Source organism: Cherax quadricarinatus, chromosome 3 (genome assembly GCF_038502225.1).
Source record: "Cherax quadricarinatus isolate ZL_2023a chromosome 3, ASM3850222v1, whole genome shotgun sequence".
Lineage (NCBI taxonomy): Eukaryota > Metazoa > Arthropoda > Malacostraca > Decapoda > Parastacidae > Cherax > Cherax quadricarinatus.
In genome coordinates this window covers 49,135,716-49,157,349 of record NC_091294.1, presented here as the reverse complement: position 1 = coordinate 49,157,349, position 21,634 = coordinate 49,135,716, and the positions used below count along the sequence as shown (strand labels likewise).

At 38.3% G+C, this 21,634-nt stretch overlaps 1 protein-coding gene across 3 annotated transcripts in view; it reads right to left on the bottom strand.

Moving 5' to 3' along the window:
* Window positions 1-21,634, bottom strand: part of LOC128684046 (uncharacterized) — a 919,796-nt gene that overhangs the window by 425,833 nt on the left and 472,329 nt on the right. For all 3 annotated transcript variants that reach the window (XM_070091768.1, XM_070091784.1, XM_070091774.1), the window contains exon 3: window positions 9,846-10,000. In XM_070091768.1, the coding sequence (XP_069947869.1) occupies window positions 9,846-10,000 (155 nt within the window). The remainder of the gene's footprint in view (window positions 1-9,845; window positions 10,001-21,634) is intronic.

Below are 21,634 nucleotides of genomic sequence, written 5' to 3'. Positions count from 1 at the left end.
TCCCAGTGCGACTGGGAGGTATAGGGGTGCGCAAAGCAACGCATGTTGCTTTACCTGCTTTTCTGTCTTCGTGTTTGGCTTCCAGTGCATTAGTCAAGAAGATTGTTCCCGAACGCTTGAGAGACGTGGTAGGAGCTCAAGACCCCAGGTTTTCTGAAGCAACGATTCGGTGGGACACCCTTACAGATTCCTCCAGTAGACCAGCTCCTCCCAAAGAACACAAACAGTCCCACTGGGACAAACCGATCATGGAAAAAATCACCAATACAATGCTCTCCAATGCCTCAGGAAAGGACAAAGCTCGTCTCCTGGCAGTGAAGGCACCACACTCAGGAGATTTCCTGTTAGCTGTTCCCAATTCCTCCTTGGGCACTCGACTAAACCCACAGGCCATTCGGATTGGTGTTGCTCTTCGCCTAGCCGCCCCCATCCTCACCGAACATAGGTGTATTTGCGGCAGGGCGACAGCTGATCAATTCGGACTTCATGTTCTCGTGTGTCACACAGCAGAAGGGAAGTATGCCAGGCATGAGGAGGTCAATGACATCATAAAGAGAAGCCTCGCCACAGCCCGTTGCCCAGCTCAACGGGAACCCCAAGTGCAGAGGTCTGACGGAAGTCAAAAGCGTCCTGATGGAGCCACTATGCTACCTTGGAAGGATGGAAAGCAGATTGCCTGGGACTGCACATGTGCCGCCACATTGGCAGACACCTACTTGCCATACTCCGTAGTGGAAGGGGATGGAGCTGCCAGCCACAGGGAGACCCAGAAGATCCGCAAATATGAAGACCTTCCCCCTTGCTATAACTTTATCCCAATAGGGTCGGAGACCCTTGGAGCATGGGGCAAGTGTGCTCTAAAGTTCCTAATACAGCTGGGTGAAAAGCTCATCATAGAAACCAAGGACCACAGGGCGACCAGCTTCCTCTTTCAGAGACTCAGTGTTGCAATACAGAGAGGAAATTCCTGCAGCATTCTCGGCACGCGGCCCACCACCGGGGAGCAGGACGAAGTATTCGAGATGTAGCGCTGAGTCACCTATGGTGTTTTACTTTCTATCGTATTTTTTGTGAATGTTTTGTCAATGTATTTTGTCTTTAAATAAAATATACATAAAATATAGGGGGTGGTAGGAGAAAATTCTCAAACAGCTTCAGGAAGAATCTTGGGTTTTCCCTGAAGCAAGTTTATTCTTTTCTCTGAGGATGAGGGTCCCTATTACAGTTCTAGAGGTGGTACCAAAAATTATTTATATATATATATATATATATATATATATATATATATATATATATATATATATATATATATATATATATATATATATATATATATATATATATATATATATATATATATATATATATATATATATATATTTTTTTTTTTTATTATCACACCGGCCGATTCCCACCAAGGCAGGGTGGCCCGAAAAAGAAAAACTTTCACCATCATTCACTCCATCACTGTCTTGCCAGAAGGGTGCTTTACACTACAGTTTTTAAACTGCAACATTAACACCCCTCCTTCAGAGTGCAGGCACTGTACTTCCCATCTCCAGGACTCAAGTCCGGCCTGCCGGTTTCCCTGAATCCCTTCATAAATGTTACTTTGCTCACACTCCAACAGCACGTCAAGTATTAAAAACCATTTGTCTCCATTCACTCCTATCAAACACGCTCACGCATGCCTGCTGGAAGTCCAAGCCCCTCGCACACAAAACCTCCTTTACCCCCTCCCTCCAACCCTTCCTAGGCCGACCCCTACCCCGCCTTCCTTCCACTACAGACTGATACACTCTTGAAGTCATTCTGTTTCGCTCCATTCTCTCTACATGTCCGAACCACCTCAACAACCCTTCCTCAGCCCTCTGGACAACAGTTTTGGTAATCCCGCACCTCCTCCTAACTTCCAAACTACGAATTCTCTGCATTATATTCACACCACACATTGCCCTCAGACATGACATCTCCACTGCCTCCAGCCTTCTCCTCGCTGCAACATTCATCACCCACGCTTCACACCCATATAAGAGCGTTGGTAAAACTATACTCTCATACATTCCCCTCTTTGCCTCCAAGGACAAAGTTCTTTGTCTCCACAGACTCCTAAGTGCACCACTCACTCTTTTTCCCTCATCAATTCTATGATTCACCTCATCTTTCATAGACCCATCCGCTGACACGTCCACTCCCAAATATCTGAATATATATATATATAATATATTATGAGTTCTAGGGTAACTAGTAATAAGCAGAACGAGGTAGATATTGAAAAGCCAGTGACACTAGGTGATAAGGACAGTAATAGGTTTAGTAGAAAAACAGAAATGAGCAGGAAGGGTAAACAGAAAGGAGAGTCTTTCAATGTATATTATGCTAATAGCCGTAGTGCTAGCAATAAGATGGACGAGTTAAGATTAGTTGTTAGCACAGGTAACATTGATGTATTTGCCATAACTGAGACGTGGTTTAATTCAAAAAGACGGGACATGCCTGCAGAATGTCACATTCAGGGTTTTAAAATGTTCCAAGTAGATAGAAGTGTCGGAAAGGGGGGTGGGGTGGCATTGTATGTCCGAGATCGATTGAACTGTTGCATAAAAACGGGTATTAAGTCTGAAGTAACACATACAGAGTCTGTTTGGATAGAATTTTCAGAGGGGCACGAAAAATTGATTTTAGGTGTGATATACCGTCCCCCAAACTTAGATAGGGACCAAGGGAGACTACTATGGGAGGAAATTGTTAAGGCCACAAAGCACGATAATGTAGTAATTCTAGGAGACTAACTTTAGTCATATTGATTGGAATTTCTTGACTGGGAATTTAGAATCATACGACTTCTTAGAAGTAGTTCAGGATTGTTTTTTGAAGCAGTTTATGACAGAACCTACAAGGGGAAATAACCTGCTTGACTTAGTTCTGGCAAACAATGAATCCCTTGTTAATAATTTAGAAATTTCAGAGGAACTGGGTGCTAGCGCCTACAAATCAATTACATTTAGCATTGAATGGAAGTATGATAGTAGGGATAACTCAGTAACAGTACCAGATTTTCGCTTAGCAGATTACGATGGGCTTAGAGAACACTTATTATCTGTTGACTGGGGTAACGAAGAGAACTATCAATATGACAGTTTTCTGAACACCATCCATGCTGCTCAAGGAACGTTTATCCCTTATGAAGAAATTAGATCAAATAAAAAAATGACCCAAAATGGATGAATAATAGACTGAAATATCTACTAGGGCATAAGAAGGGAATTTATAGGCGTATCAAAAGAGGTGAGGGTCATCTTATGAATCAGTATATTGACATTAAGAGGGACATTAAAAAGGGGATAAGAAAAGCTAAAAGGGACTATGAAATTAAAGTTGCTAGGGATTCGAAAACTAACCCAAAAAGTTTTTTCCAGGTCTATAGAACAAAAGTTAGAGATAAGATAGGTCCCCTTAAAAATAACTATGGGCATCTTACTGACAAAGAGAATGAAATGTGCTCGATTTTAAATAATTATTTTCTCTCGGATTTTACACAGGAAGACACTAACAATATTTCAGTAATTAATTTTTATAGTGGGCTAGAAGAAGATAAATTATGTAACATCACAGTCACTAGTGAAATGGTTGTGAAGCAGATAGACAGACTGAAGCAAAATAAGTCGCCGGGTCCTGATGAGTTTTTTTCAAGGGTTCTTAAGGAATGCAAAATGGAACTCTGTGAACCATTAACTAATATTTTTAATTTATCTCTTCAAACAGGTGTAGTGTCTGATATGTGGAAGATGGCAAATGTAATTCCTATTTTTAAAGCAGGGGACAAGTCATTACCGTCAAATTACCGCCCAGTAAGCCTGACCTCAACTGTAGACAAATTACTAGAGTCAATTATAGCTGAGATTATAAGAAGCCATCTCGATAAGCATAGCTTGATTAATGTTACTCAGCATGGATTCACGAGAGGCCGTTTTGTCTAACTAATTTATTAACTTTCTTCAGTAAAGCTTTTGAGGCTGTTGATCACGATAAAGAATTTGATATTATTTACCTAGATTTTAGTAAGGCTTTTGATAGCCTTCCGCACCAAAGACTGTTAAAGAAGGTGGCAGCTCATGGCATTGGGGAAAACTGCTCTCGTGGATAGAGCCATGGGTCACAGACAGGAAGCAAAGAGTGTCCATAAATGGGGTTAAATCCGAGTGGGGATCTGTAACAAGTGGCGTTCCACAGGGATCAGTCTTGGGCCCGTTATTCTTTATAATATATATAATGACCTTGATGTGGGTATTAGTAGTGATATGAGCAAATTCGCCGATGACACAAAGATAGGTAGGATAATTGATTCAAACGTAGATGTTAGGGAACTTCAGGAGGATTTAGATAATCACTATTCTTGGTCAGAAAAGAGGCAGATGCAGTTCAATGTAGATAAATGCAAGGTTCTGAAGCTTGGGAGTGTCCATAACCCTAGCACTTATAAGTTAAATAATGTTGAACTTAGCCATTAAGATTTGCGAAAAGGACTTGGGGGTTATGGTGAGCAGCAACCTTAAACCAAGACAGCAGTGCCTAAGCGTACGTAATAAGGCAAATAGATTATTGGGAATTATATCAAGAAGTGTATGCAACTGAAGTCTAGAGGTCATACTGCAGCTTTATACATCATTAGTAAGGCCTCACCTAGATTATGCAGCTCAGTTCTGGTCTCCATATTACGGAATGGACATAAATTCGTTAGAAAACATTCAGCGTAGAATGACTAAATTAATACATAGCATTAGAAATCTTCCTTATGAAGAAAGATTGAAGACTCTTAAATAACATTCACTTGTTAGACGAAGAGTGAGGGGAGACATGATCGAAGTGTATAAGTGGAAGATAGGTATTAATAAAAGGGATATTAATAAGGTCTTGAGGATGTCTCTCCAAGAGAGAAGCCGCAGTATTGTATTTAAATTAGAAAGGACATGGGAAAGTATTGGTTTGGAAATAGGGTAGTTGATGAGTGGAACAGTCTACCTAGTTGGGTTATTGAGGCTAGGACTTTGGGTAGTTTCAAATTTAGGTTAGATAAATATATGAGTGAGAGGGGTTGGATTTGAGTGGGACTTGCAAATGAGTGGATAGAGTTATCAGAGCTTATCTCTTGGGTAGCATTGAAAATTAGGTTGGGCAAATATTTTGTTAGTGGGATGGATTGTAAAGGACCTGCCTAGTATGGGCCAACAGGCCTGCTGCAGTGTTCCTCCTTTCTTATGTTCTTATGTTCTTATATATATATTCTGAAATCACCTGTTTACTGTGATCTTATTGCATATATATATATATATATATATATATATATATATATATATATATATATATATATATATATATATATATATATATATATATATATATATATTTATATATATATATATATACATAATATGGTACAGAAGATTTAAGAGATACATTGTTGATATAAAGGTGGCATATACGGTACATGTTGTTACGTGTGTATCACCGATTATAAGGCGAAAATCTCATCCAGCTCCTTATAGCTGGGGCGTGTGCCCAAAATACAGCAGGCATTACCCCTTTGAACAGCCGCACTGAGCAGCTGGAACAGAAAACTAGCTGCCCTGGGATCCCTAGTTACCCTGATGAGTCTTTTTTCCCAGCTCCTTAAGGAATTTAGATGCACTCTTTCCCCATGAGCCAAGGGTCTCTGAGCCTATGGGAACAAACATATAATGATGGGCAAGTTCTCCATATTTTCTAGACTTTTGGGACTCCCTGAAGCTGGCAGCTGCCCCTCCTTCCTCCCTGGTGTATTGGAGATAGGTATCAGCCAAAGTAGATGCACATGTATAGTCCCACACCACCTGCTTCCCATCTGTCCAGGCTTGAAGGGTGATACCATCTGGACGCTTCTGGCTGCCATCAGATCTGCATAGTTGGGGTGGCTCCATTACTGCTGGGCATCCAGCTGTTGTGAGGCTCCTCTTGATAATGTTATTAACCTCCTCATGTCTTGCAATCTTTCCCTCGGATTTACGGCACACAAGACCATGGTACCCGAATCGGTCTGCTGCTTCACTGCCACAAATACACCTGTGTTCGGTGAGAATAGGGGCGGCAAGTCGAAGGGCAACACCGATGCGGATGGTCTGTGGGTCGAGGCGTGTGCCAAGGCTGGAGTTGGGAACAGCCAACAGAAAGTCCCAAGCATGAGGGGCTCTCACTCCCAGGAGGCAGGCTCTATCCTTCCCTGACACACTCTGAAGCATTGTTGAGGCAATATTTTCCACTATTGGACCATCCCAGTGCGATTGTTTGTAGTTACTGATCTCTGGCTGAAGGAGACTCGAACCTACGAACCTTGGGACAAGGTACGCAGTACTTTACCAATCTACCCACACTGGACCAATACCTTGGAGTCCAGCTTGCGCTAGACTTTGATCCAAGGCAGCCAGCTTTCAGGGAGAAGGCTTACAGCTTTTCATCTCATCCCCTGCATGCATCAGCCTTACTAGAGATATTAACAATGCAAGGAATTCGCAAGAGCAGGCAAAATATACACAAACACTGATCTCATGCAGGGGATGCATGCAGGGGATGAGATGAAAAGCTGTAAGCCTTTTCCCTGAAAGCTGGCTGCCTTGGATCAAAGTCTAGCGCAAGCTGGACTCCAAGGTATTGGTCCAGTGTGGGTAGATTGGTAAAGCACTGCATACCTTGTTCCAAGGTTCGTAGGTTCGAGTCTCCTTCAGCCAGAGATCAGTGTTTGTGTATATTTCGCCTGCTCTTGCGAATTCCTTGCATTGTTAATATCTCTAGTAAGGCTGATGCATGCAGGGGATGAGATGAAAAGCTGTAAGCCTTCTTCCTGAAAGCTGGCTGCCTTGGATCAAAGTCTAGCGCAAGCTGGACTCCAAGGTATTGGTCCAGTGTGGGTAGATTGGTAAAGCACTGCGTACCTTGTTCCAGGGTTCGTAGATTCGAGTCTCCTTCAGTCCTGGTAATGGACAATGCTCCTGCTCATCCTCACGACTTGCAAGAGGAAATTGCAGGGGAGTTTGGTTTCGTTAAGGTGAAATTTTTGCCTCCTAATACAACTCCTCTCCTCCAACCCATGGACCAGCAGGTCTTTTCAAACTTCAAAAAACTCTACACAAAAACAGTGCTTCAAAAGTGCTTTGAAGTGACCTCAGACACTCAGTTGACCCTAAGAGAGTTTTGGAAAGATCACTTCAATATCCTCAGTTGTGTAACCCTTATGGGTAAGGCTTGGGAGGGAGTGACTAAGAGGACCTTGAACTCTGCTTGAAGAAAACTGTGGCCAGAATGTGTATAACAGAGGGATGTTGAAGGGTTTGGGGCTAACCCTCAGGAGGCTATGCCAGTAGTGGAAGCTATTGTGTCACTGGGGAAGTCCTTGGGGTTGAAGGTTTGTGACGAGGATGTGGAAGAGTTGGTGGAGAACGACGAGGAAGAACTAACCACTGCAGACCTGCAAGAGCTTGATGTGCAACAGCAACAGATCACACCTCAGGAATATTCTTCAGAGCAAGATGAAGAGACACGGAGGAAGATGACTTCATCAAGGATTAGGGAAATGTGTGCATTGTTTACAAAGGTGCAAGCATTTATCGAAGAATTTTATACTGTCATCGAAGTTGCGAGCTGCATTGGCAACATGTACAATGACACTCTTGTGTCCCATTTTAGGGAAATCCTAAGGGCACGTGAGAAACAGAGCTCTCTGGACAGCTATTTTGTGCGACAGGGGTCCAGTGGCTCTCAAGCTGGTCCTAGTGGCATTAAAAAACCAAGAAGGGAGGTAACCCCACCAAAGGACTTGGTACCTGAAGTCCTTCTGGAAGGGGATTCTCCTTCCAAGCAATAGACAATTCTGAATCTGCCCTGCTGCTGGCACATCACTCATCAACAACTCCACAATAAAGGTAAGTGGCATTTAATTATTGTTTATTTTGAATGTCCCATTCCTTTCCATATAAAGAAATGTATATTTCATGTAAATTTTTTTTTTCATACTTCGGGGTGTCAGGAACGGATTAATTCTATTTCCATTATTTCTTATCGGGAAAATTAACTCTACCAACGGCAAGCCCTCTGGAACGGATTAATGCCGTTGGTTGAGGGTCCACTACACACACACACACACACACACACACACACACATATATATATATATATATATATATATATATATATATATATATATATATATATATATATATATATATATATATATATATATATATATATATATATATATATATATATATGCAGAACAACCACTGTGAAAAAATAGTGAAAGTTCAATCGCTTTCGTGACTTTTCACATTATCAAGTATCTATAAAAATAAAAGGTTAACAGGAAGGCATATTAGGACTTACATAATTTCAGCACGGTTAGTTTTGATGTTACTTCCTTGTTTACAAAAGTTCCAGTTGATGATTTATTAAGTTTCTTATCTGAAGAACTTGTTAATTATGATTTACAATTGCCAGTTCCTACAACCATTAAACTTATTAAACTTTGATTTGTTTATGCAAAATTTGTATTTAATAAGTTTTGCACTCAGAATTTTGGTAAGGCAATGGGAAATCGTCTTTTAACTGTTCTTAGGAATTTATACCTAGAATTTTGTGAAACAAGTTTGCTTAACACTATCCTTTCTAATAGAGCTAAGTGGTATAGATATGTTGGTGGTATTTTGTGTGTTATGTAATTTTAGAAAAATACATCATCAATATATATATATATATATATATATATATATATATATATATATATATATATATATATATATATATATATATATATATATATATATATATATATATATATATATATATATTCATGATGTAATTTTCTAAAATTTGCTGAAATAGTTGACAAGGTCGGGAAATACTGCAAAATATAATTTTTTTACATTTCACTTAAAATATAAAATTTATGTGAATGGTTCAAGTGCGTTTGATGTTATACCCTTTTAAAATTTTAGTTGCAGAGGGAAGTATAAATTTTCCCTGACTTCCCCTTCACTTTATAAGACTCACCCTTTGTGGCACTCCCATTACAACGTTGATCCATACTGGCACCCTCTTCTAATTTTTCAGCACTTTCCCTCCTTTCTAAAGCAGCTTTTCCGAAAATGTCTGACAGTGAGTCAACACCTCACACCGTCACACATAGCAGTACACTCCCTGGGGACTAGTAAGGTAATATTTTATCCCCCCTTTGAGTGCATTCTTTGTCTCCCCACGAAACATTCTCCATATTTCGATGCCGTTTTTATTAAATGTATGCGCATACTGGCGCACATTTTTGTTATCCTTGTTATAGATGGCACTGTAAAGCAACACACTGATCCTTCTTTTATTGGCACTTTCCCCTAACTCTGCCAAACTGGAACATTCTATAGGACATTCTGACTTGGTGAGGCATTACTCAAGACACTTTTCACGGCACTTGTAGAGAGGCTTCCCTTAACACACTCATTAAATATCCTCTGTGAGACACATTCTTCCTCATACTCTCCGAGTTCAACTCATACATTATTCCTGTATGCCGGTGATCAATACCTCAAACCCGAGGGACTAACCTACTTCTACTGAGAGTGACAGATTGATCACGTCATAAATATATCTCCTGTTTTCAGTGTTGCCTTCTCTTGTATTCTACTTAAGCGGTTTATTGCGCGTGCGCAAGATGTCTGCCATATAAATTTCCAAGTGTTACACATGTGTATTATTAATCAACTTGACTGTATTGTATAACAATAATGAGAATTCTGTGTGACACTGACCTGACCGCTAGTGGCACCCACCTGTCCGCCAGTGGCACTGGAGGTCTTGCAGTGGAGGATGACTGAGGCGCCAACCTGAGCAGTGACGACACTGTTGTTGGTGGTCACAAACCTCTCAGCAGCGGTCACCTTATGTTGTCCCGCCTCCACCTGGTTGTTGTTGCTGGTCCAACGAGCTGTACAAACAATCACAAACTCTCATTAGAACACTAATTCACATGATTTCAAAAATTGTTTGATGTGTGTGCGCATGTTGTTTAGTTGTGAGAAAGAATGGCTCTCGATCCTCGCTCTTATTAACACGAGCCGTGATTGTACTTACATGAAGAATGTTACAGTAAGAAAGTTACAGCAATAAAGAGAGGTACACTGTAAAAGAATTCAAGGTTACAGCATTCCTGATGAATGTTATAACACTATTAAATGCTGCAGTAACTGAAGCATACTGAGGCAATAAAAGATCATTATAACAATACAATAACGTTACAGTAATAAAAAATGTTACAGGAATAAAGGAATTACATAACAATATGTAATGTTCCAGCATTATGATATAACAGCATTGCAGAAGTTTTCAGCATTATTGGAAGTCACAGCATTAAGGATAGGTGACTCGTAGCTCAGCGGTATTGCTTTCAGCTCACAACCGATAAGGATGAATTCAATTACGGGCGAGTAGAGACACAAAGACACATTTCCTTGTACCTGTTGCCTTATGTTCAACTAGCAGTAAGTGGGTGCCTGGGTGACAGCTGACTATAGTGCATCGCATCTTGGAGATAGGGAAGTGATATACCTTGGGTAGTGGGTAGCATCCTGGTGAGGGAATGGTAGTATACCTTAGGTAGTGGGTGACATCCTGGGTAGGGAATGGTAGTATACCTTGGGTAGTGGGTAGCATCCTGGTGAGGGAATGGTAGTATACCTTAGGTAGTGGGCAGCATCCTGGTGAGGGAATGGTAGTATACCTTAGGTAGTGGGCAGCATCCTGGTGAGGGAATGGTAGTATACCTCAGGTAGTGGGTGACATCCTGGGGAAGGAATGGTAGTATACCTTGGGTAGTGGGTAGCATCCTGGTGAGGGAATGGTAGTATACCTTGGGTAGTGGGTAGCATCCTGGTGAGGGAGTGGTAGCATACCTTAGGTAGTGGGCAGCATCCTGTTTAGGGAATGGTAGTATACCTTGGGTAGTGGGTAGCATCCTGGTGAGGGAATGGCAGTATACCTTAGGTAGTGGGTGACATCCTGGGGAGGGAATGGTAGTATACCTTGGGTAGTGGGAAGCATCCTGGTGAGGGAATGGTAGTATACCTTAGGTAGTGGGCAGCATCCTGGTGAGGGAATGGTGATATACCTTAGGTAGTGGGCAGCATACTGTTGAGGGAATGGTAGTATACCTTGGGTAGTGGGCAGCATCCTGGTGAGGGAATGGTAGTATACCTTAGGTAGTGGGTGACATCCTGGGGAGGGAATGGTAGTATACCTTGGGTAGTGAGTAGCATCCTGGTGAAGGAATGGTAGTATACCTTAGGTAGTGGGTGACATCCTGGGGAGGAAATGGGAGTATACCTTGGATAGCAAGAGGCGTCCTGGGGAGGGGGATAGTATTCTTTGGATATCGAGCGGCATCCTGGGGAGAGGGGGTGTAGCATCCTTATATAGTGGGTGGCATCTTGGGCTTGGTATACCTTAGGCAATGGGTGGCATCCTGGGTTGGGATGGTATATCTTAGATAATGGGTGGCATCCTGGGTTGTGATGGTATATCTTAGATAATGGGTGGTATCCTGGGTTGGGACGGTATATCTTAGATAACGGGTGGCATCCTGGGTTGGGATGGGATATCTTAGCTAATGGGTGGCATCCTGGGTTGGGACGGTATATCTTAGATAATGGGTGGCATCCTGGGTTGGGACGGTATATCTTAGATAATGGGTGGCATGCTGGGTTGGGATGGTATATCTTAGATAATGGGTGGCATCCTGGGTTGGGATGGTATATCTTAGATAATGGGTGGCATCCTGGGTTGGGATGGTATATCTTAGATAATGGGTGGCATCCTGGGTTGGGATGGTATATCTTAGATAATGGGTGGCATCCTGGGTTGGGATGGTATATCTTAGATAATGGGTGGCATCCTGGGTTGGGACGGTATATCTTAGATAACAGGTGGCATCCTGGGTTGGGATGGTATATCTTAGCTAATGGGTGGCATCCTGGGTTGGGACAGTATATCTTAGATAATGGGTGGCATCCTGGGTTGGGATGGTATATCTTAGAAAATAGGTGGCATCCTGGGTTGGGACGGTATATCTTAGATAATGGGTGGCATCCTGGGTTGGGATGGTATATCTTAGATAATGGGTGGCATCCTGGGTTGGGACGGTATATCTTAGATAATGGGTGGCATCCTGGGTTGGGATGGTATATCTTAGCTAATGGGTGGCATCCTGGGTTGGGATGGTATATCTTAGATAATGGGTGGCATCCTGGGTTGGGATGGTATATCTTAGATAATGGGTGGCATCCTGGGTTGGGACGGTATATCTTAGATAATGGTTGGCATCCTGGGTTGGGATGGTATATCTTAGATAATGGGTGGCATCCTGGGTTGGGACGGTATATCTTAGATAATGGTTGGCATCCTGGGTTGGGATGGTATATCTTAGATAATGGTTGGCATCCTGGGTTGGGATGGTATATCTTAGATAATGGGTGGCATCCTGGGTTGGGACGGTATATCTTAGATAATGGTTGGCATCCTGGGTTGGGATGGTATATCTTAGATAATGGGTGGCATCCTGGGTTGGGATGGTATATCTTAGATAATGGGTGGCATCCTGGGTTGGGATGGTATATCTTAGATAATGGGTGGCATCCTGGGTTGGGACGATATATCTTAGATAATGGTTGGCATCCGGGGTTGGGATGGTATATCTTAGCTAATGGGTGGCATCCTGGGTTGGGACGGTATATCTTAGATAATGGGTGGCATCCTGGGTTGGGATGGTATATCTTAGAAAAAGGGTGGCATCCTGGGTTGGGACGGTATATCTTAGATAATGGGTGGCATCCTGGGTTGGGATGGTATATCTTAGATAATGGGTGGCATCCTAGGTTGGGATGGTATATCTTAGATAATGGGTGGCATCCTGGGTTGGGATGGTATATCTTAGATAATGGGTGGCATCCTGGGGGATGGTAGTATACTTAAAATGGTATTTAGCTTTGAAATGAGCTGAGATGTGATAAAAAAAAAAAACTCATCTTTGCAAATTAGGAAAGCAATATCGGCAAGAAAAGTTACAGTAATAAGGAAAGTTATATCAGTAAGGAAAGTTACAGCAATAAGGAAAGTTACAGCAATAAGGAAAGTTACATCAGTAAGGAAAGTTACAGCAATAAGGAAAGTTACAGCAATAAGGAAAGTTACATCAGTAAGGAAAGTTACAGCAATAAGGAAAGTTACATCAGTAAGGAAAGTTACAGCAATAAGGAAAGTTACAGCAATAAGGAAAGTTACATCAGTAAGGAAAGTTACAGCAATAAGGAAAGTTACAGCAATAAGGAAAGTTACAGCAATAAGGAAAGTTACATCAGTAAGGAAAGTTACAGCAATAAGGAAAGTTACAGCAATAAGGAAAGTTACAGCAATAAGAAAAGTTACAGCAATAAGGAAAATTACAGCAATAAGGAAAGTTACAGCAATAAGGAAAGTTACAGCAATAAGGAAAGTTACAGCAATAAGGAAAGTTACAGCAATAAGGAAAGTTACAGCAATAAGGAAAATTATAACAGCAATAAGGAAAGTTACAGCAATAAGGAAAGTTACAGCAATAAGAAAAGTTACAGCAATAAGGAAAATTACAGCAATAAGGAAAGTTACAGCAATAAGGAAAGTTACAGCAATAAGGAAAGTTACAGCAATAAGGAAAGTTACAGCAATAAGGAAAATTATAACAGCAATAAGGAAAGTTACAGCAATAAGGAAAGTTACAGCAATAAGGAAAATTATAACAGCAATAAGGAAAGTTACAGCAATAAGGAAAGTTACAGCAATAAGGAAAGTTACAGCAATAAGGAAAATTATAACAGCAATAAGGAAAGTTACAGCAATAAGGAAAGTTACAGCAATAAGGAAAGTTACCGCAACAAGGAAAGTTACAGCAATAAGGAAAGTTACAGCAATAAGGAAAGTTACAGCGAAAAGGAAAGTTACAGCAATAAGAAAAGTTACAGCAATAAGGAAAATTACAGCAATAAGGAAAGTTACAGTAATAAGGAAAGTTACAGCAATAAGGAAAGTTACAGCAATAAGGAAAGTTACAGCAATAAGAAAAGTTAAAGCAATAAGGAAAGTTACAGCAATAAGGAAAGTTAGAAGCAATATGGAAAGTTACAGCAATAAGGAAAGTTACAGCAATAAGGAAAGTTACAGCAATAAGGAAAGTTAGAAGCAATATGGAAAGTTAGAAGCAATATGGAAAGTTACAGCAAAAAGGAAAGTTACAGCAATAAGGAAAGTTAGAAGCAATATGGAAAGTTACAGCAATAAGGAAAGTTACAGCAATAAGGAAAGTTACAGCAATAAGGAAAGTTACAGCAATAAGGAAAGTTACATCAGTAAGAAAAGTTACAGTAATAAGGAAAACTACAGCAGCAATAAGGAAAGTTACAGCAATAAGGAAAGTTACAGCAATAAGGAAAGTTAGAAGCAATATGGAAAGTTACAGCAATAAGGAAAGTTACAACAATAAGGAAAGTTACAGCAATAAGGAAAGTTACAGCAATAAGGAAAGTTACATCAGTAAGAAAAGTTACAGTAATAAGGAAAATTACAGCAGCAATAAGGAAAGTTACAGCAATAAGGAAAGTTACCGCAATAAGGAATTTTACAACAATAAGGAAAGTTACAGTAATAAGGAAAGTTACATCAAAAAGGAAAGTTACAGCAATAAGGAAAATTATAACAGCAATAAGGAAAGTTACAGCAATAAGGAAAGTTACAGCAATAAGGAAAGTTACCGCAATAAGGAAAGTTACAGCAATAAGGAAAGTTACAGCAATAAGGAAAGTTACATCAGTAAGGAAAGTTACATCAGAAGGAAAGTTACAGCAATAAGGAAAATTATAACATCAATAAGGAAAGTTACAGCAATAAGGAAAGTTACCACAATAAGGAAAGTTACAGCAATAAGGAAAGTTACAGCAATAAGGAAGGTTACAGCAATAAGGAAAGTTACCACAATAAGGAAAGTTACAGCAATAAGGAGAGTTACAGCAATAAGGAATGTTACAGCAATAAGGAAAGTTTCAGCAATAAGAAAAGTTACAGCAATAAGGAAAGTTACAGCAATAAGGAAGGTTACAGCAATAAGGAAAGTTACAGGAATAAGGAAAGTTACAGCAATAAGGAAAGTTACAGCAATAAGGAGAGTTACAGCAATAAGGAAAGTTACAGCAATAAGGAAAGTTACCACAATAAGGAAAGTTACAGCAATAAGGAGAGTTACTGCAATAAGGAATGTTACAGCAATAAGGAAAGTTTCAGCAATAAGAAAAGTTACAGCAATAAGGAAAGTTACAGCAATAAGGAAGGTTACAGCAATAAGGAAAGTTACAGGAATAAGGAAAGTTACAGCAATAAGGAAAGTTACAGCAATAAGGAAAGTTACAACAATAAGGAAAATTACAGCAATAAGGAAAGTTACAGTAATAAGGAAAGTTACAGCAAAAAGAAAAGTTACAGCAATAAGAAAAGTTACAGCAAAAAGGAAAGTTACAGCAATAAGGAAAGTTACAGCAATAAGGAAAGTTACAGCAATAAGGAAAGTTAAAGCAATACGGAAAGTTACAGGAATAAGGAAAGTTACAGCAATAAGAAATGTTACAGCAATAAGGAAAGTTACAGCAATAAGGAAAGTTACAGCAACAAGGAAAGTTACAGCAATAAGGAAAGTAAAATAAGAAAAGTTACAGCAATAAGAAAAGTTACAGCAAAAAGGAAAGTTGCAGCAATAAGGAAAGTTACAGCAATAAGGAAAGTTACCGCAGTAAGGAAAGTTACAGCAATAAGGAAAGTTACAGCAATAAGGAAAGTTACATCAGTAAGGAAAGTTACATCAGAAGGAAAGTTACAGCAATAAGGAAAATTATAACATCAATAAGGAAAGTTACAGCAATAAGGAAAGTTACCATAATAAGGAAAGTTACAGCAATAAGGAGAGTTACAGCAATAAGGAAGGTTACAGCAATAAGGAAAGTTACCACAATAAGGAAAGTTACAGCAATAAGGAGAGTTACAGCAATAAGGAATGTTACAGCAATAAGGAAAGTTTCAGCAATAAGAAAAGTTACAGCAATAAGGAAAGTTACAGCAATAAGGAAGGTTACAGCAATAAGGAAAGTTACAGGAATAAGGAAAGTTACAGCAATAAGGAAAGTTACAGCAATAAGGAGAGTTACAGCAATAAGGAAAGTTACAGCAATAAGGAAAGTTACCACAATAAGGAAAGTTACAGCAATAAGGAGAGTTACAGCAATAAGGAATGTTACAGCAATAAGGAATGTTTCAGCAATAAGAAAAGTTACAGCAATAAGGAAAGTTACAGGAATAAGGAAGGTTACAGCAATAAGGAAAGTTACAGGAATAAGGAAAGTTACAGCAATAAGGAAAGTTACAGCAATAAGGAAAGTTACAACAATAAGGAAAATTACAGCAATAAGGAAAGTTACAGTAATAAGGAAAGTTACAGCAAAAAGAAAAGTTACAGCAATAAGAAAAGTTACAGCAAAAAGGAAAGTTACAGCAATAAGGAAAGTTACAGCAATAAGGAAAGTTACAGCAATAAGGAAAGTTAAAGCAATACAGAAAGTTACAGGAATAAGGAAAGTTACAGCAATAAGAAATGTTACAGCAATAAGGAAAGTTACAGCAATAAGGAAAGTTACAGCAATAAGGAAAGTTACAGCAATAAGGAAAGTAAAATAAGAAAAGTTACAGCAATAAGAAAAGTTACAGCAAAAAGGAAAGTTGCAGCAATAAGGAAAGTTGCAGCAATAAGGAAAGTTACATCAGTAAGAAAAGTTACAGCAATAAGGAAAATTACAGCAATAAGGAAAGTTACAGCAATAAGGAAAGTTACAGCAATAAGGAAAGTTACCGCAATAAGAAAAGTTACAGCAATAAGGAAAGTTACAGGAATAAGGAAAGTTACAGCAATAAGGGATGTTACAGCAATAAGGAAAGTTACAGCAATAAGGAAAGTTACAGCAATAAGAAAAGTTACAGCAAAAAGGAAAGTTACAGCAATAAGGAAAGTTACAGCAACAAGGAAAGTTACATCAGTAAGAAAATTTACAGCAATAATGAAAATTATAACAGCAATAAGGAAAGTTACAGCAATAAGGAAAGTTACCGCAATAAAGAAAATTACAGCAGCAATGAGGAAAGTTACAGCAATAAGGAAAGTTACAACAATAAGGAAAGTTACCGCAATAAGGAAAGTTACAGCAATAAGGAAAGTTACAGCAATAAGGAAAGTTACATCAGTAAGGAAAATTACAGCAATATGGAAAATTATAACAGCAATAATGAAAGTTACAGCAATAAGGAAAGTTACTGCAATAATGAAAGTTACAGCAATAAGGAAAGTTACAGCAATAAGGAAAGTTACCACAATAAGGAAAGTTACAGCAATAAGGAAAGTTACAGGAATAAGGAAAGTTACAGCAATAACGGATGTTACAGCAATAAGGAAAGTTACAGCAATAAGGAAAGTTACAGCAATAAGAAAAGTTACAGCAATAAGGAAAATTACAGCAGCAATAAGGAAAGTTACAGCAATAAGGAAAGTTACAGCAATAAGAAAAGTTACAGCAAAAAAGAACGTTACAGTAATAAGGAAAGTTACAGCAATAAGAAAAGTTACAGCAATAAGGAAAGTTACAGCAATAAGGAAGGTTACAGTAATAAGGAAAGTTACAGCAATAAGGAAGGTTACAGCAATAAGGAAAGTTACAGGGAAGGTTACAGGAATAAGGAAAGTTACAGGAATAATGAAAGTTACAGGAATAAGGAAAGTTACAGGAATAAGGAAAGTTACAGCAATAAGAAAAGATACAGCAATAAGGAAAGTTACAGCAATAAGGAAAGTTACAGCAATAAGGAAAGTTACAGCAATAAGAAAAGTTACAGCAATAAGAAAAGTTACAGCAATAAGAAAAGTTACAGCAAAAAGGAAAGTTACAGCAATAAGGAAAGTTACAGCAATAAGGAAAGTTACAGCAAAAAGGAAAGTTACAGCAATAAGAAAAGTTACAGCAATAAGGAAAGTTACAGCAATAAGGAAAGTTACAGCAATAAGGAAAGTTACAGCAATAAGAAAAGTTACAGCAATAAGGAAAGTTACAGCAATAAGAAAAGTTACAGCAAAAAGGAAAGTTACAGCAAAAAGGAAAGTTACAGCAATAAGAAAAGTTACAGCAAAAAGGAAAGTTACAGCAATAAGGAAAGTTACAGCAATAAGGAAAGTTACAGCAAAAAGGAAAGTTACAGCAAAAAGGAAAGTTACAGCAATAAGGAAAGTTACAGCAATAAGGAAAGTTACAGCAATAAGGAAAGTTACAGCAATAAGGAAAGTTACAGCAATAAGGAAAGTTACAGCAATAAGGAAAGTAAAATAAGAAAAGTTACAGCAATAAGAAAAGTTACAGCAAAAAGGAAAGTTACAGCAATAAGGAAGGTTACAGCAATAAGGAAAGTTACAGGAATAAGGAAAGTTACAGCAATAAGGAAAGTTACAGCAATAAGGAGAGTTACAGCAATAAGGAAAGTTACAGCAATAAGGAAAGTTACCACAATAAGGAAAGTTACAGCAATAAGGAGAGTTACAGCAATAAGGAATGTTACAGCAATAAGGAATGTTTCAGCAATAAGAAAAGTTACAGCAATAAGGAAAGTTACAGGAATAAGGAAGGTTACAGCAATAAGGAAAGTTACAGGAATAAGGAAAGTTACAGCAATAAGGAAAGTTACAGCAATAAGGAAAGTTACAACAATAAGGAAAATTACAGCAATAAGGAAAGTTACAGTAATAAGGAAAGTTACAGCAAAAAGAAAAGTTACAGCAATAAGAAAAGTTACAGCAAAAAGGAAAGTTACAGCAATAAGGAAAGTTACAGCAATAAGGAAAGTTACAGCAATAAGGAAAGTTAAAGCAATACAGAAAGTTACAGGAATAAGGAAAGTTACAGCAATAAGAAATGTTACAGCAATAAGGAAAGTTACAGCAATAAGGAAAGTTACAGCAATAAGGAAAGTTACAGCAATAAGGAAAGTAAAATAAGAAAAGTTACAGCAATAAGAAAAGTTACAGCAAAAAGGAAAGTTACAGCAATAAGGAAAGTTGCAGCAATAAGGAAAGTTACATCAGTAAGAAAAGTTACAGCAATAAGGAAAATTACAGCAATAAGGAAAGTTACAGCAATAAGGAAAGTTACAGCAATAAGGAAAGTTACCGCAATAAGAAAAGTTACAGCAATAAGGAAAGTTACAGGAATAAGGAAAGTTACAGCAATAAGGGATGTTACAGCAATAAGGAAAGTTACAGCAATAATGAAAGTTACAGCAATAAGAAAAGTTACAGCAAAAAGGAAAGTTACAGCAATAAGGAAAGTTACAGCAACAAGGAAAGTTACATCAGTAAGAAAATTTACAGCAATAATGAAAATTATAACAGCAATAAGGAAAGTTACAGCAATAAGGAAAGTTACCGCAATAAAGAAAATTACAGCAGCAATGAGGAAAGTTACAGCAATAAGGAAAGTTACAACAATAAGGAAAGTTACCGCAATAAGGAAAGTTACAGCAATAAGGAAAGTTACAGCAATAAGGAAAGTTACATCAGTAAGGAAAATTACAGCAATATGGAAAATTATAACAGCAATAATGAAAGTTACAGCAATAAGGAAAGTTACTGCAATAATGAAAGTTACAGCAATAAGGAAAGTTACAGCAATAAGGAAAGTTACCACAATAAGGAAAGTTACAGCAATAAGGAAAGTTACAGGAATAAGGAAAGTTACAGCAATAACGGATGTTACAGCAATAAGGAAAGTTACAGCAATAAGGAAAGTTACAGCAATAAGAAAAGTTACAGCAATAAGGAAAATTACAGCAGCAATAAGGAAAGTTACAGCAATAAGGAAAGTTACAGCAATAAGAAAAGTTACAGCAAAAAAGAACGTTACAGTAATAAGGAAAGTTACAGCAATAAGAAAAGTTACAGCAATAAGGAAAGTTACAGCAATAAGGAAGGTTACAGCAATAAGGAAAGTTACAGCAATAAGGAAGGTTACAGCAATAAGGAAAGTTACAGGGAAGGTTACAGGAATAAGGAAAGTTACAGGAATAATGAGTTACAGGAATAAGGAAAGTTACAGGAATAAGGAAAGTTACAGCAATAAGAAAAGATACAGCAATAAGGAAAGTTACAGCAATAAGGAAAGTTACAGCAATAAGGAAAGTTACAGCAATAAGAAAAGTTACAGCAATAAGAAAAGTTACAGCAATAAGAAAAGTTACAGCAAAAAGGAAAGTTACAGCAATAAGGAAAGTTACAGCAATAAGGAAAGTTACAGCAAAAAGGAAAGTTACAGCAATAAGAAAAGTTACAGCAATAAGGAAAGTTACAGCAATAAGGAAAGTTACAGCAATAAGGAAAGTTACAGCAATAAGAAAAGTTACAGCAATAAGGAAAGTTACAGCAATAAGAAAAGTTACAGCAAAAAGGAAAGTTACAGCAAAAAGGAAAGTTACAGCAATAAGAAAAGTTACAGCAAAAAGGAAAGTTACAGCAATAAGGAAAGTTACAGCAATAAGGAAAGTTACAGCAAAAAGGAAAGTTACAGCAAAAAGGAAAGTTACAGCAATAAGGAAAGTTACAGCAATAAGGAAAGTTACAGCAATAAGGAAAGTTACAGCAATAAGGAAAGTTACAGCAATAAGGAAAGTTACAGCAATAAGGAAAGTTACAGCAATAAGGAAAGTTACAGCAATAAGGAAAGTTACAGCAATAAGGAAAGTTACAGCAATAAGGAAAGTTACATCAGTAAGGAAAATTACAGCAATATGGAAAATTATAACAGCAATAATGAAAGTTACAGCAATAAGGAAAGTTACTGCAATAATGAAAGTTACAGCAATAAGGAAAGTTACAGCAATAAGGAAAGTTACCACAATAAGGAAAGTTACAGCAATAAGGAAAGTTACAGGAATAAGGAAAGTTACAGCAATAACGGATGTTACAGCAATAAGGAAAGTTACAGCAATAAGGAAAGTTACAGCAATAAGAAAAGTTACAGCAATAAGGAAAGTTACAGCAATAAGGAAAGTTACAGCAATAAGGAAAGTTACAGCAATAAGGAAAGTTACAGCAATAAGGAAAGTTACAGCAATAAGGAAAGTTACAGCAATAAGGAAAGTTACAGCAATAAGGAAAGTTACAGCAAAAAGGAAAGTTACAGCAATAAAGAAAGTTGCATCAATAAAAAATAGTTAAATCAATAAGGAAACTTGAAGTCAGACGAGGCGGTGATGCTCAGATCACCAGGTGACATCACTAGCAACACTTCAATAACAACTTGAAGTCAGACGAGGCGGTGATGCTCAGATCACCAGGTGACATCACTAGCAACACTTCAATAACAACTTGAAGTCAGACGAGGCGGTGATGCTCAGATCACCAGGTGACATCACTAGCAACACTTCAATAACAACTTGAAGTCAGACGAGGCGGTGATGCTCAGAT